At 44.5% G+C, this 13,109-nt stretch overlaps 1 protein-coding gene across 1 annotated transcript in view; it reads left to right on the forward strand.

The window, feature by feature from the left end:
* Nucleotides 1-13,109, forward strand: part of LOC139047857 (uncharacterized) — an 88,732-nt gene that overhangs the window by 73,082 nt on the left and 2,541 nt on the right. The window contains exon 6 of the mRNA XM_070521998.1: nt 155-349. Coding sequence (XP_070378099.1) covers nt 155-349 — 195 coding nt within the window. The remainder of the gene's footprint in view (nt 1-154; nt 350-13,109) is intronic.

Here is a 13,109-nt window from a genome sequence, read left to right on the forward strand (position 1 = left end):
TGCTCTCTCTGTCCTTATATTAATCCGTCTTGTATGCTGTTTACCTGGTATTCTTCCCCCGGGCAAAATTAGCATGCTATACAACGTCTGTTTTTCTTACCAATAAATTCCCTATCTATCCAACATTCAGCTGCCGTTTTTTTTTCGCTTTCAGAAACCGAGACGCGGTGTGAACTGAATGCATGGGACAGCGTGGCCAGCGAAAAAGCAAATATTTCTGCTTGCCAAGCAGCTTACAAGCTACAGTGCCCGACACCTGAACCACCATATCAAGTTTTTACTGAGAACTGCCGTGTTACGGCGCTGAATTTTAACATAAGCTCTATGGCACATAACGATGTAATGGCTTGTAAGATGTAATGCAGGTCCAATCGCTTAATAAAAGCAATAAAGAACGAGCTTTTTTACTTGTACGTGGTGGAGTTACAGTCTAGTTCCCTGTACGTCGGCGGGTCTTTCATCGTCAGGCGCAGCGGATACAGCTGCAATTGTTCTGCTACCCGCCGTGGTTGCTCAGTGGCTATGGTGTTGGGCTGCTGAGCACGAGGTCGCGGGATCGAATCCCGGCCATGGCGGCCGCATTTCGATGAGGGCGAAATGCGAAAACCGCCATGTGCTTAGATTATGTGCATGTTAAAGAACCCCAGGTGGTCGAAATTTCGTGAGTCCTCCACTACGGCGTGCCTCATAATCAGAAATTGGTTTTGGCACGTAAAAGCCCATAAAAAGAATGTTATGATGTGTGGAACCATCCGACGTACCGCGGCTCCTCAACGTCAGGGCATCTTAAAGTGAAGGCATTTTCTTATGAAGGCGTACAAATGCGAATGAAGGTAGCAAGCTAATAAAGTACCTTCCTTTTATTTTTCGGGTTACAAATGCATTGTCTTGTCTAAACAACAGTTTCCTGCATAGGAAGGACATGTCATGGTTATTGCCATGAATTACAAGAATCCTCTTGCAAGTTGCAAGAATCCTCATACAGAACAAACGAAAGCCTGGAACAGGTTTAACAGATTAAAATGCCGACATTCCCCTCCTCTACCATTAGTAAATAGCCGAGGAGCTGCCCTCGTAGCTCAAGCTCATTTTGCAGGTGCACGCTTCGAACATATTTCCAGTTCATCCTGCAGAGCGAATGCCCATGAATAAAAAAAAAAACCCGCAATATGCACCAAGCAATCACCCCTTTGCCACTGCTCAATTTCAGGCTTCACTGAACTGCTTCAACAAGTGACAGAATAGAAAACAAGTGACTGAATATCAGGAAACATTCCGGTCACTTTTCAACGCCATATGACCTACGAGTTACATTCCATCAACTTGGAAACAAGGAACTGTAATTCCAGTTCTCAAACAGAGAATGGAGCCCTCTTTAACTAGGGAGCTACAAACAAACCTAAAGCTTCACAACTTGTCGCTGCAAAGTCTTTAAAAAGATGGTAAACCGGCTTATGATCCATTATCTTTAATATAAAGAAATACTAGACTCCCTAGAGTGTGGATTCAGAGAAAGCAGATGTACAATGTCACTCACAGTGTGGCTCCTACTTCAACGAAATGCAACCATTCTGCCTCACATAGTTAACCGATGAGACCGGTTAAAAAACTGCATGCCTTTCTCAAATCAGAAAATCTTAGTGCAAGCCAGTATGCAGTAATTATATTTGAAGCACACCATTAGGCTACACACTTGAAACTATGGGGTTGTGTCACCCATAGAGTGTGACCTATTTCACGAAAGCGTGAAATATCTCTGGTTTTTAGCTATTTAAGGCAAGCGGAGAAACTTCTTAAACGACTCTAAATGGCCCGAAAGCGAGAGTTTAGTAGTTCTTGTTGAAGTCCTAATTGACGCAGAAGCTGCAAAATTTACCTGCATGTTTTCCCTGCTATTCTCAGCATGATCTCTTAATATAATCTATATGAATTGGCTGGTTACTCCATAAAACCGCTAAAACTGCCATATAACATTTTCGAGTGCTTTTGTAACTTCAATAACAGCTTCTATGCAAAACATTGGTTGATCCCTCTGTTCATAGGAATTCGTCATAACACTAGGAGAAGACGTGTGTTTTAAAGATTAGTGGAAGCTTTCTTGCAGTTTCACAAATACAAGTCCATAAAAATACTCAACCGTTACATAATTACCATTTTGTAAGAAGGGAGAAGTCATAAAAGTGATAGCAAGCACGCGAGCTATGCGCTCCTCCGCACTGTAAACAGAACCCGGGAGGCTACCAGGCGTCGTTCATATATCCGACGCGAGACGGGTGAGCACTTGTTTGGCGGAACTGCAGCATTAAAGCTACGGGAGCAGACACGCGTTCGGCGAACGCTCTTATGGTGAGGCCTCTGGGCTGGACACGAGCACGTGGTGAAGGACGGGGCGGCTGGTATAGGCGCACGGTTTTCCTTCGCCTCCCGTTTCCACCCGCTTCAGGTGATCTCACCCCTTCCCCCTTCCGTAGGCCACCCCTCTCTTCTACCTTCGCAACTCCCTATCGTTATCGCAACGTTCCTGTTTCAGATGTCACCGCTCTTGCACAACTAGAGTGCTTCACCAAACGCCAATGTGGTGCCATCTCACGGGGAAGCCAGAAAACTTGCGTGACGATGATCGCGCGGCTTACGTAGAGCGTGCCAAATTTTCCGTGGATCCCGACAGAAGGCGCTTTTCTGTTAAAAAGAGACTGGGCATTACAAAGAGACGACAAAGAGAGGAGGTGAACAGGAAGAGCGCAGTTTGCAAAACTGCATTCACTGTGTTGCCGCGACATAAGTTGCGCTTGTTGAATGCATTGCTAAATAGGTGAGTCGGCGGTCTTATGCATCCGCCTTCTCAGAATTTGACCTAGCACCGCCGTGCCGTTTGTGAACGTCTTCCTGTTAGTAGTGTTTTATATTGAGCTTCAACCTCATATTTCTTTCAATTGAAGAGCTCCGTGGGACTCTCCTGTCGAACGTTCTCGCGATAAAATTAAGCTCTTTCTATACTGGACATGATGCGCCAGTTTAATTCGAAATAGAACTGTGAAACTAGCTTTCTCTCAAACTGATTATATCACTAGAACGGAATTCCAAAAGACCTTTATCGAAACAGGACTGATAACACAGGATTTTAGACATTTTAAATATGATCTCTCAACGAGATTTTTCTGATAGAGCAAAGTTTACTATGCACGTGACATTTTTTATTTCTCAAACAGGTAACACAGAGTGTGAACTACAAGCGTGGAACAGCGCAGCCAATCCAGGAGCAGAGTTTCCGGGTTGCGAAACAGCTTATAAAAAGCACTGCCCGCAACAGATGACAAAATATGTGGTTTTTACTGCTGACTGCTCTATAACTGCGCAGACGTGGACGCCAGAGTCACTTGCAAACAAAGACATTAGTCAGGGTAGTGAACAAAAAAATTATACATTTCCTATTATACCCCAAGCTTGACGTATTATTTTACCAGACAAAGAGGCAACTTAGCATGGAAGCTTGGGCTTGGGGATTGATTAGAAAAATGCAGACAGAGCAAAAAAGACAGGGACATGGCAGTGCGATAGGCACACAGCGCACACAATGGCAAGTAACGTCTAGCCGATGTATGTATTATTTTTTATTGTCAGCCAAACAATAACTCAGCTTGACCACCAACGTGAAAAATTTGGAGGGCGCTGAAGCTTCGCCTTTATGAGTGGAACGCGACAGCCTTCAAAGATCCCTGACTGCTTCTCACGCTTCCCGGCAACTGCTGCGTATGTAACTGGGGGACTGGTTTAACGGGGAATGTGGGCAGCGAACGCTATGCGCGAAGGCCGGCTTCATGGTAGAAACGCGGCCTCTTGCGTGGACCGCGATTCGTGGCCGCGATGCATGGATGGATGGATGGACGGATGGATTCTCTGAGGTTCCCCTTTGGGACGGGGCGGCTGGTTGCCTCATCAACCTCTTCTTATTATATATTACCTAATATCTTACCTATGGTAAAAAGAAAAAAATAAGAAAAGGATAAAAAACCCACGATGAATTCCCATGACCAAACTTTCTGAACCCCTATTGTGAAATTTGTTTTTGCACGCTTCTGTTGTTTGTAGTTTCCCTACTTTTCTTCCACAAATCTTCCAATGGCCGTTTACTAATCTCTTCTGTGCACATGTTTACTTTCGTCCTGCTCTCGCTGAACCCAAGGGTTTCAAGGAGGCGAGAGACGCCTAAATCGACCGTTGGGCAGATATCTTCCTAATAAAACATTTTCCATCGTTTCCAGAGCTTTACCGCAGCAAGCACATGCTTCTTCTTCCTTCTCATATCTAGCTTTTAAAGTGCGTGTTCTAAGGCATCCTGATCTCGCTTCGAAACGTATTGAGCTTACCTTTGAGTTGTCATGAACTGTTTCTTTCCTGATTTCGTTTTTTTTCCTCTGAACTAGTCAATCATAGTAGCTTTCTTTTCCATTGCCGCCATCCATGAGATTATCTCAGCCTCTCTGACTTCCCACTTGACGTTTTCTGTTGGCATGTTGCTCACCCTACAGGTTGCACACATGCCGGTACGCTTCCTAGTTCTTCTCCTCCACTGTGAATCAATTTTTTCCTGCGCAGATACTTCAACATTATCCCAGCCCATTTACTTTCTTCCATATTCCTCAGTCGTTCTTCATAATCAATTTTCCTGCGAGCTTCCCTCACTTCAAAACCCGTCCAGCCCATATCACCCTGCTCAGCTTCATTTGTAGTCTTCCCGTGTGAGCCCAATGTGAGGCGTCCCACTGACCTTTCGTTGCCATCGAGTCCTGATTGTACTCCTGTTTGCAAGCAAACAACCGCATTTGCATACGTGAGTCCTGTAATCACTACACCTTTGCTCATATACGTCAGAGCACCTCGTACCTATCGTATCCCAATAGCGCTCTGTGTTTCAATATGGCCGAATTTCTCTTCCCCTTGACCGTTACTGTTATTTCCTGTGATACCATGAACGAATTCCCTTCGTTTATTCATATACAAAGGTATGTATACTCTTTCACGCGAGGTATTTCCTGGCCTGTACTGACACTGTCTGTTCACTGTTTTCATTGAATATCATAACACCTGATTTTGAACACTAAATTTCAGAGCTAAATTTTCGTCTTCCTGTCCAGAGATATTAGCCACACGTCGCACATCACTTTGCTTGTTAGCTAGCAACACAATGTCGTCCGCATAAAACAAACCTGGCAGCTGCTGCTCTACTATCGTACCCGCCTGTTTGTATGAGAGAGTAAACCCGATATTACTTCCTTCCAGCGCCCTCTCCATCCTCACCATATACATCGTAAGCAGCAGGTGATATAAAGGGTGTCCCTGCCTCAGTCCCTTGTTAATATCAACTTTTTCTTCGCTCCTTATCCCTTCCCGTTCAACGCAGACTGTATTTTCTAGGTAAATCTCTCTCAAAAGCTGTATACAATCGTCGTCCAAGCCTTCCCCTTAGAATATCCCACAAAATATTGCAGTCTACGTTACCATACGCTCCTCTAATGTCTAAAAAGGCCGCATATAACCATCTTTCTACTTTTGATATTTCCATGCACTGAGAAAAGACAAATAAGTTATCATCCAAACGCTTACCTTTTATGAAGCCATTCTGAAGTCCTCTTGAAATCCCATTATTCTCTGCCCACGCTTGCAGCTTTAATTTATTTGCCTGCATTGCTAACCTCTATATTACCGATGTAATGGTCATTGGTCGATATCAGTGAATTCTATCTTTCTGCTCCTTGCCTTTATAAATTAAGTTCATTCTACTTTGTCGCCAACTGTGTGGTACATTCGTCTATCTTTAAAACTTTTTACAGCGAAAGCTCCATATGACTAACATTCCGTACATTTTTTCAGGGTCCGACACAGAAACGGACTTCCGAATTTCTAACAAACCCATACGGGTGCTTTGCAGGGGCGCAGATGTCGAAATGTGGAGAAGATTAGAACGCTCACCGTGAAAAATAACGTGAAGTCAAGGTTACCACAGTATATAAGCAGGAGAGGTATCTACGCTAAACCAGCTACGTTATCGATGGGGAGAGCACTTATATTTCGTACACCCGAAGAGCAACATGTGTACGAGGAGCGGGGAAGGGAACAGCCACGAGAATGTAAACGGCGCCGGCGCGAAACCACCATCGACGAAGAACGGTCCCGCGATGCGGAACGAAAATGACAATCGCAAGCCCGGGAGAGGATTCCGCTCTGTGAGGATGGAATGGCAGCGAAAGCACTTTGCTTTTCGTTTGAGAGCTTTGAATGTCGTAAGCTTTTGCTGCCATTCTGTCTTCAGAGAGTGGAATGGTTGTCATTTTTTCTAGTGCTTTCAACAGAGCTTCCTTAGTTCTTGGTCCTAGTTCATCGTTGGTAATCTTGGTCATAGTTCATCATTGGTAACCTCGTCTAGCCCTGTGACTGCGCACTTCGGAATTTTCTCTTCGGCTCTCTTCCTGTTTGAATTTTCTCTTCGGCTCTCTTCCAGCTCATTTTCCATCTGGTTCTCTTTCAAGCTCTTTTTTTTTTGCTCAAGTACAACCCCTTCATTACCTTGGAAACGTTCGGCTGTTACTTTTTTTTCGGATGTAATTTGATGGCGCGTCCCCTTCCAGTTTGTTTCCATGTTCGTCTAGGATATGTTGTTGTATTGTTCCAGACTTCCTAGCTCATCAGTTTACGCAGTTGCAAAATATTCTAGGTGCGGCTTTCTTTTTCTGATGTATTTCCGAGACCGAATGTTCACTTTAACATTTTATCTTTGCTTGAACCAGTATTTGAACCATATATTTTTTCTCCTAGTATATTTCCCCATTGTCTGGCTACTTCATACTGCAACACCTGTGGTTATTTTATTTTTTTGCCTGCCTGTGGTCTCTGGATGCTTTCTGTCACTCGGCAATCGCTTCTTGTATCTCCCTGTTGCACCAGCTGTGAAGGGTTACCGGCCGTGGTTGCTTAGTGGCTATGGTGTTGGGCTGGTAAGCATGATGTCGCGGGATCGAATCCCGGCGACGGCGGCCGCATTTCGATGGGGGCTAAATGCGAAAACACCCGTGTACTTAGATGTAGGCGCGCGTTAAAGAACCCACGGTGGTCCAAATTTCCGCAGTCCCCCACTACGGCGTGCCTCGTAATCAGAAAGTGGTTTTGGCACGTAAAACCCCATAATGTTTTTTAGTTGTGAACAGGGTGAGTGCCTCCTACCAAAGGCGCCCGTCACTGCGCAGCCCATGCTTCGTCGCGCCTGGTTCAGAGACAGAAACCCAAGCACAGCGTTTGCTTGAGCAAAATGCCCTGTTGTTCAGGGCCCCAGTGCACAAACCGCTCACGGAATGACTGGAAGATGTTCCTATTTCAGAAAGAACCGAAAAAACGACTGCTGGGACTGGTAAAGTTCTAGTGCTAAAAGTGGCAACCCACGGACCATGCGTGTGTGCAGCGTAGGCTATTCCATTTCGCCTTTCTTAGAGTTAGCCTTTCATTTGTGCTCTACTTCCCGTAGTGGTTCTCCATCTTGTATTCTCGATATCTGGCATACATACATGCGCGTTTAGCCCGTTTATTTCTGGATAAGACAAAATTCTTTGTTCTTGATCGCTAGTTGCACACGCGCTGCGAGTGCGAAAAGGTGTACGGCTACATACTGCCCTCTTTTGCTCCCGGCGCCTTGTACAAATTGTTTTTGCGCGCAGTAGAAAGGGCATGGACATGGTGATGTGAACGTAAGATGAGCTGTAAGCTTGCTTTTCATGTGATAACATACGGAGCCCATTGAGTTGTTTTCCCGGCGTTGTTATTCTTGTGCCGCTGTCCAATTTGGAGGGCATAGGACATGGAGGACATAGGACATACGATAATTTGGAGGGCATAGGACATGGCACAGGAAGCGAATCGGGTGCGTGGCTCAAATCACGAGTGGCCTGCGCAAGAGGGGCCGAGGTGATAATCCACCGAGGAATGACCGTAAGCTAGGGAATTCTGCTCAGTAGAAATATACTCCTGTTTATTGTGGCTCATCGTCATCACTGATTTCGCATGCCACAATATTGGTGACCATGGACAGCGGGCATGGCTGCCGACAACGGCAACGCTTCCAGTGATCCGCGCGGAACCACCGTCACGGATGACGGCGATTGAACAACCCTTGCACCACGGCACAACGTGGTTGCTTTTTCCCTGAGGTCACCTCAGTGCTGGCCAGCGGGCCCCCAACTCTAGATTGCTCAACGGCCGATTTTCCATCGCGCGAGTCACGTCGCAGACTTAAAAATTCAACGATCTCGTATCCTCGCCGCCACCCAAGATTGCCACCGAGCTTCGGGACCGGATCCTTTAACCCCCGGCGACAGACATTTTCGACATCCTCACGAGCGAACTCGTCAAACGCACAACAATGTCGGAACAGCGACGGCTACAGCAGTTTCTCCAAACTGAGGAGCCCCGGGATCGCAAACCTTCGCCCCTCCTGCGTTGTTTCCAACAGCCCCTTGGAGACAAGGCTACCACCTTAGATCAAATTTTCTTTTGAGAATTGTTCCTACAACATTTGCACGCCTCCGTGGGCATGGTTCTGGCGACAGCTAGCAGTTCGCCCGTGTCCAAGCTTTCCTTGTACACGACATCGTACTGAAACAATCGAAAATGCGTTCGTCGCGGGCTGCCTTTTGCGATACGGCCACAAGCAAAAAGTGCAGCGAAGAAAAGTAAGCAGTTGTTTGTGACCTGCCTCATGCCTGAAGTCTACCAATAAGCTATCCAAATCACTTTTCGCACTTAAAAAACACCATACAATGCAGGTAACCTTGTCTCAAGCAAAAAAAACCTACCACCTTCACTGCAGCTTCCGCGACCTCGCAAACGAGCATCCAACATTGGTAGAATGTCACTTACACACAGCCTCCTTTCAACGGCAGAGTGATTATTTGGCAATCAAGATAACTGCCTTCTACTCAGCGTTGCAGCATTCAGCCCGTAGATGGGCTAGCTGGTAATTGATTCGAAAGCGAAGTTTGAAAGTAGGCTGTGCGATCACAGCTTTTCTTTTGTCTCGTGGAGGCACGCTCCTTGGTAATGAAGTTCTTTCAGCCAACAGCTAAACGGTCTTTACGCATTTCATAAAGGCACGGAACACACACAGACACAACGAAAGGCGACGGGACTCGCGTCTGTGTGTGTTTCGTACCTTTAACCAAGGTGAATAGTTACCAACTAGCCCAAGAAGACGCTCTCTTAAGGTCATTACGCGGCTGGCGTGCACGGTAGTTTTCTACTGCCAGCAAGTCCAGTCGGAAATTCCGCTTTAAAAATAAAGATTAAAGGATATCAATCTGAGACCTTCACACTGCCGATGGGAAAATTTTGTAGGTTTTGTAACGATTTACCTGAACAGAAAAAGCAGCCTGCGACATATGAAAACACGATTTCTTTAACGCAGCATTTAGTCTTTGCTATAGCCCGCTTCAGTACTTTATCAGATAAATCTTTTAATGAACCTTGGTTGCCCCACAGCGATTATTTCATCGGTGAGTAAAAGTATGGTTCGCGGCGTCAAGAGCATAAATGTCCAAGGTATTCAAACTAAATTAGAAGAAAAAAGAAAGAATGAAGTAGTATGATATGTACACAAGTTACCACGTGGGCTTAAGAACGTTGGTTCAAGGAACAGCATTGATGTTCGTTTTTCTGTGAAACATAAGATAGGTCGCATATGCCCGTTAGTTGATAATTTGCTGAAGGATAAGCAAATGAAAGGAAAATCCACTGTCAATCATGTGAACAGGTACATCACTTGTGCTAAGCAGGTTGTGCATACCATTCCATTATCTTGTGGTAGACAGCACGTGGGACAAACGACGCGATGTTCGAACGTTCGACTTCGTGGACATGAGCTATCTCTTCAAGGGGTTGCGCCACTTCATCCCCTGGAGCATTGCAAGTCGTGCGGTTGTCGCCCCGATTTAAAAAAACAAGCTAGTGTCATTTTTAAACACGCAAGCCAATTGACAAGGAAAATTGCCGAGGCTCACAATATAAAGATTAGGGACAAAGCGTGTATCAGCGAACCATCTATCACTCTTCATGACAAGGAATTGCGTTACCTATGTCACTTTGATTATGCGTCAGATTGTCACAGTTGCCTTGATGCATATCTGTGCCTCGTGCATGTCATGGTTATAACTGGCACGTATATATGTTACACATATCTTCAGTAAAATATCAGTTGAGAGTCAGCACCTTGTCGTCGTTTTTATACCTTCTTGTGTCCTTGTCTAGTATTGCGCTGTAACGAACCACTATGAATCTCAACCAACTGGCCCAACTTGCCGTTTTGATGCGGTATATTATCACCAAGTCGATATGATATGAAGTTCATGGCTACCAAATACTATAAAATCCTCACATCTGAATTAAGAATGCTTGATAAAATTTCTACCGTCGGACTACATCAGACAGCCGCAGTATTTCACGTACACATTCCCAGTACAAGCTGCGCTGTGTATTCTGTTAATCACCCGACAATTGCGCTGCAACTTTAGGCGGTGCCAACGAAGCACTCCAGCTCGTCTGGCTATCTCAACAATTTATGTGCATTTCTTGCATACCTTTGAAGTAATTGCATGGAGCAGTATATTGAAGAACGCCACATTGACGGAATATACTTCTTTTTATGTCGCACATTTCTGTACATTGTGATCGCGTTTTGCAGTTAAAGCGTCTTGACCGGATCCTAGCCAAAATTTTTATTGCAATTGGCGATGTGAGTCGTAGACAACGTTCACTTTAAAAGTGGCCAAACAGATTTGTTGGCGAATTGCAATCACTTTACATGCAAAAGAGCGCTAAGCTACAAGTGAAATACGACGTGCACATCTTGCGGCCGATTTACTTCTTTCCTTTGTGTTTTAAATGCGATTACCATTCTTTGGAAACTACCCTCCTTGGGTTTGTGCTATCCTCTCTTTCGCTCCACAACTTGGACCACTGTGTATGTGCGCATTCTTGTTCAATTCCCCAGAATGAGGGTTTGCCACGCTCTTTCGGACAAGTCCTTTAACATTTATCCGGCGCTGCGCGGCGTAGAACAACTCGTCAAATGGGTTCCTCAAGCACAGCAGCCGGACACTTCAGCGCGCTGCCCCACGAATGAACCCGTGCAGAGAGGGTACAATTCTCAGCGTTCGAGCGCACTAATGCGTCTCCCATATTGGAGGCCACGTGCCCACATCGGGGCAGATCCGCTAGATCGCGTAGCGCGTCGACAGGGTAGGACCGCTTGATACGACTGGGTCCGTAACAGGCATAGGTCGCGGTACATATTAGTCAGAGAAGTTTTGAGGAATGGAAAAAAGATTAAAGTGGTGTATACAAAGTGTTAGAATAGAAGTCGCGTACAGAATACCTAACTTCAGCAGGCTAGGTAACTATTTGTCATCGCACCGTTTCGAATGAGATGGAAATAAATTATCAATATCATCATCATCACCGAAGTGCGAGATGCCTAGCTGCTTAACACGCCTGGCACATGACGCATTTCCACGATGGAAATTCGTTGTGTCGCTACATTGCTTCAATGCTAATCGCCAAACGTGGACATTTCTCGTGGGCTGAGTTCTACTGGGAGTTCGTTGCCTTAAAAAGAAACAAATTTGTCGTAAACTAAACCTGTGTGGAACATTTCTTGTTTTGTTGTTTAATAACTGCATCCCGATGAGAATTGAGGCAGATTACATTAGAGCCTGCTATGGCAATACACAATTTAGAAATACACATACTCGTGTCACAAACCCACGAAAATACTAAGTCTACAAAAATTACTCCAGAAACTGCCTAGTAGGACTTCTTAATTTAAGCGTAAACATTATTTCCAGTAGCTCATCTTTACTCATGCAACGTATGATTGAGTGAATGGCCGAATTACGCGCGCCGCGGCTCACTGTATCAATGATGATGGAATATGCTGTAAATATTACAATAACTTGTTACAGTTACCTAAGTAGTGAAGCTAATTATTTGGAAATAATCTTATCGGGCCACATTGTTGTTCTCGGAAATATTCTGAATTAGAGTTGAGAATGTAACATCAAATAAATATATTTTTTCTTCATTACGCCTAATGTTCCTGATGGGGCTTAAGTAATGTAATCGTAAATAATATTCATTAGACCTAAGTCATCCTAATTACACTTATAGAACCTGGTTAGCCTTAATAAATGTAATCATGATCAATCAAAATTGGACATACATTAATATTAAGTCGCTGATTATTCTGGATTAGGCTTTATTGTTTATTTGCTTAATAGGGCCTAATATTAGGGCTTAATAAATCATTGTTGCAGCAAATTCAGCCTCCTGCTTTATTTCTGCACTGTGTGGTACCCTCGATGCTATGGTATACTTCTTGTGGCAAAATAAGTGGCTTTCTTTCTTTCTACACTGACTGTACATTGTATACTTATCTTGGCAGCTGTAGTGGCCTGCTTTCTTTCTAGACCGGTTGTATGGTATGGCTGATTGTATAGCACATTTGCCACGGCAGCTGTAGTGATCAGCTTTCTCTCATCGACTTTATGCCTAAGTAACGCAATGTGCTGCGGCAACGTTGTCTGAATGTGGCCAAATGTTGTTGCATAACGTCGTCTACAGGCTGTTAATGTTCCGTTTTTTGGTCAACAACACCTTTGGGCCGTAACGTCAAGGCAACGTTAAGCAACTGATTCATGACATTAGTACAAGATCAATGCAAAGTTCCAACGACGTAATCTAGATGTTGCCTAATGCCCCTTGTGCTTTCAGGCAACGTATGTTTGTGACTTTCAAGCAACATCCAAATGACCTTGAAGAATACAGCAAGAAATAGCAGCATGTAAGTGAAGAGGGTGCAAAAAAAATATGCCATAACGATTTCTTACCTAATAATATTTCCCATTCACACGCATATATAATACAAATAATAACCGAAAAGAACTAGACCAGACAAATAACTGAGCAATCAAGGCTGTCAAATTTTGCAGTGTGACCGGTCTGGCCGGCCTACACATAATCATGGTTTCTCATGAATTCCTCTAAAAAAGAAAGTATTTTTCTAATAACTCAAC

This window comes from Dermacentor albipictus, chromosome 7 (assembly GCF_038994185.2).
Source record: "Dermacentor albipictus isolate Rhodes 1998 colony chromosome 7, USDA_Dalb.pri_finalv2, whole genome shotgun sequence".
Lineage (NCBI taxonomy): Eukaryota > Metazoa > Arthropoda > Arachnida > Ixodida > Ixodidae > Dermacentor > Dermacentor albipictus.